Below are 7,466 nucleotides of genomic sequence, written 5' to 3'. Positions count from 1 at the left end.
GCATTATGTAGCTCTCTGATGTGGAACTGTGATTTAGCAGGAATTGTCAGGCCATCTCCTAACAGTCTCTGTCAGAATAAAATAGGTGATCACATTCATATGTAAAAATCAACCTAATTTTTAGAAACACAGTGTACTGCTGGTCAAGGAGGAGGCAAACATATATGAGGGAACATTTAACACATTTTGAAGTTGGCAGTATCTAAAATACTTCAATTGAGATAAAAATGGAAGATCTTACAGGATTCACAGTACTTACCTCAGCAATCTCTATCCTTCTTGCAAGTTCATCGAGAGAAGAAAACCTGTCATCTAGTGATAAAGCTTCCAGTGAGTTGTAAGATGCACGTTCAGGTGAAATATCTGGAACAGTGTCAAAATCCTCTTGGTTTGCTAAGTTTGCAAATGATTCTTCAGTGTCTATTATGTTACCATTTAAAAATCTGAGAAATAAATCTTCTTGTTCTTCATTATTTACCTTCTCCTCCCATCCTGCTGTTCTCTGTGTCTCCTTGCATACTCGTGAATGGGCAGCGCTCTCATGCTCAGACGCTTTATTACACCCCGAGCGTACATTTGATGCAGTTCTGTCCCACAAAGATTTTTCATCATCATTATCAGCCTGTTTCTGCTGATGCTTTAAATCACTAGTTCCAAGCTGGCCACTAGCAATTTCTGAGGAGCCCGCAGCATGTTTTGATCTGAGCAGATTTCTATCAGCTTGCACATCTTTCTCAGTAGGAACCAAATCAGTCGGCATATAATCCGCATCTGTTAAAATCAAAGCATCTACCATTGGCTCAAGAGGGAGTTTCACTCCAGGCTCCCCAGCTGTGCCTATTTGTTCCGCATCCTTAGAGAGCTGTCTTTCTGTCAGCTGCGAACTGTTATCTTTACCAGCATCCCCAGATGATAAACAGCCCGAAGAAGGCCTGCCCACCGTCCCTGTGGACTGGGTGTGTGGCTCCAGTGTCGAATCACCACTGCAGTGCTGCTCCTCCATGTGGTCCTTTCCTGCAGCTACCCAGAGGCTTGCTGCCTCTGTCTGCACCTCAGTTTTGTTTTCACCTGGAGAACTAGTGCTCACCTGTTTATCCTCTTTCTTTGGTCCAACGCCAGGACAAGCTTCAGTACCTAAGCACAACAGGAAAAACAGTCCCAGTGTTTTTAAATGATTCAATAAGAGTATACTGTGATTTGATAACATTGTAACCTAATGCTTTAACATGCCCTCCCATAAAGGGCAGGTATTTTATGCTCCGGTCAGCCTATAAGTTTTGTTAGTAACCTGAAAAGCTGACTCGGGGTTCACAAAGTATTTGCACACATTCTTGCAGGCAAAGCACCTGCTTTAGTGCCCTCCTGAAGAGTTACTCCTACACTTCCATACATCTTGTGTTGGAAGTACCTTTCTGAACGGCCACATTTCTTCTAAAGCTTATTTTATGTGAGTGCATCTCATGGAGGCCTGGAGTTCAGGCAAATGCGCTCAAGTAGAGAAAACTGTATTTTGATGCTAGCCTATTGATCACATAGGGAGATTCCTGCATTTCCTTTAAAGAGGCTGAGATCATACTGATTTAATAAATTTTAAATTCAATTCTTTTAAGTGGCTAACTAGCTCCTTAGTTAACGCTACATTAAATATTCACTTACAATATTTTACGTAACAGACTGCATAAAAATATGTTGCTTTTTGGATATATAACTTCATTTACATACAAAAAATGCAATTGGATGCAGCTTCTTTCTGTAACTTTTACAATACAAATGAAAACTGATTTTTCTTAACTGAAATTTCAGAGTGAAACAAGGGGAATTCCACACTCTGAATTCACCCATGACTGGCATGATCTGCTATGGAGGAGTAGATAGTTAGCCCAAGCTGTCAATAAAATTACAAGACATTAGCTGTTATGCGAAGCTCAAAGCAAATCTCCCCTTGGAGGTTTATGAAGAGAGAATGGGGGTGTTTAGAATTAGAATACCAAATCAAGGTAGCTATGACAGAGGTTGTCTTTTATTCCATACTTTAAGAAAAACTAAGTCAAGACTATGTTACAGTAGGACTACTGTTACAGTAATAGCAAAACCTCACACAACAAATTAATGCTTCTAGAAAACACTCATTTGCATTTTTTTGGTCATAGTGAAAAGCAGAAAGGTCTTCTGAATAGCTTAACAGAGAGATCAAACAATGCCCTTATTAACTGGATATGTTCTCCCAAGAATGACTGAAGATCTGTATGACAATCTTCTTCCTCACCTGTTAAAACCCCACTTAAAATCTGAGCAATTTCCTGAACTTGTTACATGAAACAGGGTCACACTCATTAGTCTTCAAAAAAATGTTTGCATTAATTCATTGTATTGAACAATTCTGTTAAAGTCTAAACTTTTAAGGAAAATTAAATACAAGGTAGCATAAAAATGAAAGGCCAGGAAATTGAAAAAGAAAATATCCAATCATATCAAAATGCAGGAATAATACCCCAGAACGACATCAGCAGACAGAAGGGGTATGGGAAGTGTAACTTCTGTAACACACTGAAAGAAAAAATGAGTATGAGACAGGGACTTTTTGAAAATTAGACACATCTGAGTAGATAGCTCAAGGGATTTGTAATGGGACACTGAGCCCTTCACGTATAGGTTACGAGTTCAAACACAGCCTGGATTATTGGTATAAGATTTTGTTACCATCTGTCAGTTTTTTCTAGTGGATACCTCCACATTACAACAGGCATCTTTGCTGTCAGCCCAATTGCAACAAAGATTAAATGGATTCATAAATTAAATTCTTTACAGTGAAAGGTGGCCCTTGAGCTCAGGGCTCTGTTCCTAAGAAAGTAATAAATGATCCCAGCATTGTTATCTAACTACAGACATACAGGAACTGAGATGTAATGGTCAGTGTTAGATTCCACGTATTTCCTTTAAACCTACTTCAAAACCATGCCCACTACAGACTCAAGACAAGGTAAAGATATACACTTGAAAACTTAATTTGAAAAGATGCTTTCACCTACGAAGTTAAATGAAGACGTACCAACCAATGTGGCAGTAATTTTGATCTGCCAGAGATACAACAAAGTGCCTACTGAAAGTTTTCTGGCAATGAAAGCACTTATAGCAATTTAACATTTTTATTTTCTTCCCTAGAGTTACTTTACAATTGACACTTGCTTTGCTCATCACAGAAACCTGTAGCCACCACTTTTTTTATCCTGTTAATCCAAGACAGCCTAGCAGAGAGAGTACTGACCTACAGCATTCTACCAGTGGAGAAGTCATACTTCTCCAACTTTGTCCCGCTCCCTGTTTAGAACCAAATCCCACATGACCTAAAAGTAAACAGAGTATAACCAGTTTCTCCCCACCTTGGAAACAGGTCTGTATGTACACATGGCAAACCTATACTAAGGGTTTTTTATGAAATTAATAATTTCATTAGAAAAGGTTTCATGAAACACATGGATTTGATTATCCTTACTTAACACTGAGGCTATTAAGGCTTTCAGTCAGAAACTGATAAAAACTGAACATGAGCCAGCAGCGTGCCCAGGTGGCCAAGGCGGCCAACGGCATCTTGGCTTGTATCAAAAACAGCGTGGCCAGCAGGTCCAGGGATGTGATTCTCCCCCTGCACTCGGCACTGGTGAGGCCGCACCTCGAGTACTGTGTTCAGTTTTGGGCCCCTCACTACAAGAAAGACATTGAGGTCCTGGAGCGTGTCCAGAGAAGGGCCACAAAACTGGTGAAGGGTCTGGAGAATATGTCTTAGGAGGAGCGACTGAGGGAACTGGGCTTGTTTAGCCTGGAGAAGAGGAGGCTGAGAGGAGACCTGATCACTGCCTACAACTACCTGAAAGGAGGTTGTGCAGAAGTGAGTGTTGGTCTCTTCTCCCTAATGACAGGTGATCGGACGAGGGGGAATGGACTCAAGCTGTGCCAGGTGAGGTTTAGATTGGATGTGAAGAAGAAGTTCTTCACCGAAAGGGTTATCACGCACTGGAACAGGCTGCCCAGGGAGGGGGGGGAGTCACCATCCCTGGATGTGTTTAAGAGACGGGTGGATGAGGTGCTGAAAGATATGGTTTAGTGGTGGACAGATACGGTTGGACTGGAAGATCTCTAAGGGCTTTTCCAACCTAGTGATTCTATGATTCTATATCAAATATAATCCAAACCACTTGAGAATATCCTTTTCCTCTCTTACTGTCAGACTTCTACCAGCAGCTAAGCGAGTTAAATAGTTCTCCTGCAGATTGGCAGATACATTTCTAAGAGAAGGAGAACAATTTTACACATTTCTCTGCATCATGAAAAACAAGAAGTAAAAAGCCTCCCCAAAAAGCAGAAGACAGGCATTCTAAGTTTTCAGTGAGGAGGCCCATGCATTTAGACTAATGCTTAACAGGTTAATTTAAATATTAGGAACTGTATGGCTATAATAATATAGGATTCTGCTGGGGTTCAGGCAGAATCAAGAACCAGCCCCAAATGGCCATACTGCTTCTAGCCCTGAGCTGGATCACTCACTTGAAAGTGGTTTTTTTTGCGCAGCACTGAGCGGTGTTTACAAATTAAGAGTTATGGATCATCTTCGTCCAATTTCTGTATTAGTTCATAGCAATCCCTTCCCTACCCAAAACCTTCGAACTGCAACCAAATCATTCAGCCCCATGCCGCTAACGCCTTGACTCAGCAAGGGGCAGTGGTAGCTAATTGACCACACACTGCCCTAACAGATGATGGGACCTGTCAGGGTGAGAAGTCATTGCTTCCTCAACAATGTGCTAATCATCTTCTGCAAATCTTAAGCATTTAAACTTGGGTTAGGCTTGAAACGTTCAGATCTTTGTACTGAAAAAAAGTGTTTAGCACTGCAGGAAAATTCTCAGTAGAACTGCTTTCTATTGGCTGACACCGCTTTATTAATTTACAAACATTTCACAGGAACCCAAAGATTTTGATGATGTTTTGACAAGAGTTACATCAAGAGAAAGGCATGAAAAATATCAATTTACACCATTAATTACTTTCCCATTAAGTTTAGTACGTCTAGACGTTGTACTGCATTAATTTAACACTGACACAAAATCCTCTTTAATTCCGAAGTTTCAAACGTTCAGAAATTCTGCTCTCCAGAAAGCTTTTGCTCCCACTTGGAATAAAAACAATTGAAAAGTTGTAAACGCCTAATTTTTTCCATGGGAATTTCCAACCATCAAAAAAAAAAAACCAACCCACATTGGGTTCTTTTGATCTGCTTTCTGAGCTGTAGAACATGTTTGTGTGGTGTTTTCAATGTTTTGTGTCGAGTTACAAGAACAAAGACAGAAAAGGCATTATAGGGGTCCTGGTAAAAGAGGATGAAGATGAGGATCCACATACGTGGAGAACTGCGACTCCATCGTAGTTAACTCCCGATTCTCCTGAACATCCTGGCTGATACACCCTTAGGTGGAAAGGGACCTTCTGACGTCACTTAGGCCAAGCCTCATCTTGTGAGAAATACTAGCTGGTTTTGAGGACAGGTACCCAGTTTAGGCCGATTTTGAGAACTAGAACGTGGAAAAAAAAGGAGCATTTTGCTCAAAGAGAGGAGAGAGGAAGCACAGCCTGGTAGTCTACCAATGTTCTTTCCTGCTCTGTCTCCTTTTTGACAATTAATTAATTCATACACGTTTCGTAAAAATCCATTGATTCTAACAAATTACTTCAACAAAACAGCAATTGCCCCAAGGCAGGAGGAGGAAAATGAAGCTGAAATACAAGCATCTACTGAAAAAAAATAAAAGAAACGACGAATGTTTTTCTCTTCAGGACTCTCCAAAAGTTTCCTGATTTTCTGTGCTGCTACAGAAAAACGTGTCTCAAAATAGTTACTAATACTGTTAACTATAGTGAATTTCCACAACTCAGAATAATTGTCATCAAATTGTTTACCTTATACTTTATACATACAAATTATGTATTGTATCTCTAGTTTCACATGATTTTGTAGTTTATGTAAGCTGCTTTAAAAGATTTTTTTTTTGATGCACGCTAGATTTACATACACACACACATACCTGATTTAAAAGCAGAAGCTTCTCTTTCCTTTAGATTTTTTGATTCCATTAACTGAAGCAAACAACTGTTTTCCCATGCATTTTCTGCAGCTACTAGCTGTAAAATATGATAGTATTTCCTGTAACTTTGCAATTCAACAGGAACACTGTGACTTTTTGAGACATGAAATTTCAGAGAGTTCTTACACTAAACTGGAAAGATTATATCTAATAATCTTGAAAATATATTTATTAGCAATCTTTGACAAAGCAGAATTCAATTAAACAGCTTCTTACCTTATTTTTGGATGCCTGTGGCCTGCAGCAATACAGAAAAAAAAAATTAAACAAATTAGTAGCAACATTCTTCATAACAAAGGTAATTGCAATCTTATAAGCCTTTGCTCTGCTCCAGTATTAGCACGGAACTTTTCTTACACTGAAACAGGGTCAGCAAGCTAGCATACCTTCAAGCACAGATCTGTACCATATGTGAATGTCATCAGAGGACCAATTAGCCCAAGCGCTGCTCCACCTAACTGAGAAAACAGTCAAAAGAAAATTTACTCCATGTTGTGAGGGATTTAATAACGGACTTCACGCCATGATCAATATGATCTATGTGAGCCGATTTATTGCAGGGTTACATGCCTTTTTATACACTTGTTAAATGCCCGGCACATATGTGATCGATTATGATTGGTTCCTAGCTAAGATTATTTGCTAAAGCAAGCTTTGTTCATGTAGCAACTTGCAGTTTCTGCTTGGTCAGGGGCAGCTGTCTTGTGAGCCTGAGAGTGTTCACAGTTCTTCATTCCCAAGACCTTCAGCGCTTCTTACTTAAACATTGTTTCTTCTCTTCTCTGCATTGTTCATTCTCTTCTATGCCCTGTAGTGCCCTATTTGCTCTAGGCCAAAGCCAGGGTTGCTCAGGTTCAAAGAGTCTACATGACCATAGTCCTGCAGAAAATCCTCAACAACTCCAGTGTATCAAGCGACCTAAATTCCTGTAAAACTTTATGCTCAAAAGGAAGTCTACCAATTTTAAAAAATCATGTAAGTACTCAGTATCTACTAGTATTAAAAATACTGATTACTATAACAGACATTGAGGAATGGAAAAAACCCACAAAACCTACTTCCCTCTCTGCAGACTGTTTACACTGGGACACATTTTTCTGGGTGCTATAAGATACAGCAGCTCCCACTGATTCCACTGGGATTCACAGGTGAGTCACCACTGCTGAGTCAGCAATGCTGAGTCAGCATGGACTTCTTGTATTGATTTGTGCACAGTGTGTTTTACCATGCACAGTTTCTCTTGCAGAATTCCATGACAGCATCACAGAAGATCTTGAACTGGAAGGGACCAATACGGATCAGCAAGTCCAAACCCCTAAACAAACATCA

The 7,466-nt window shown here is 39.9% G+C and overlaps 1 protein-coding gene across 1 annotated transcript; it reads right to left on the bottom strand.

Moving 5' to 3' along the window:
- Positions 1–259: 259 nt before the first annotated feature.
- LOC104512613 (consortin-like) lies at positions 260–6,375 on the bottom strand (the record flags this gene model as incomplete). Its single annotated transcript, XM_010155667.1, has 3 exons — positions 260–1,134; positions 6,078–6,174; positions 6,354–6,375. Coding segments are annotated over 3 exons (994 nt in total), but the record flags the coding sequence as incomplete, so codon positions are not given.
- Positions 6,376–7,466: the final 1,091 nt, after the last annotated feature.

Source organism: Eurypyga helias, unplaced genomic scaffold, assembly GCF_000690775.1.
Source record: "Eurypyga helias isolate BGI_N326 unplaced genomic scaffold, ASM69077v1 scaffold49170, whole genome shotgun sequence".
Taxonomy (NCBI): Eukaryota; Metazoa; Chordata; class Aves; order Eurypygiformes; family Eurypygidae; genus Eurypyga; species Eurypyga helias.
The sequence above is the reverse complement of the archived record's forward strand: the minus strand, read 5'-3'. Positions and strand labels throughout refer to the sequence as shown.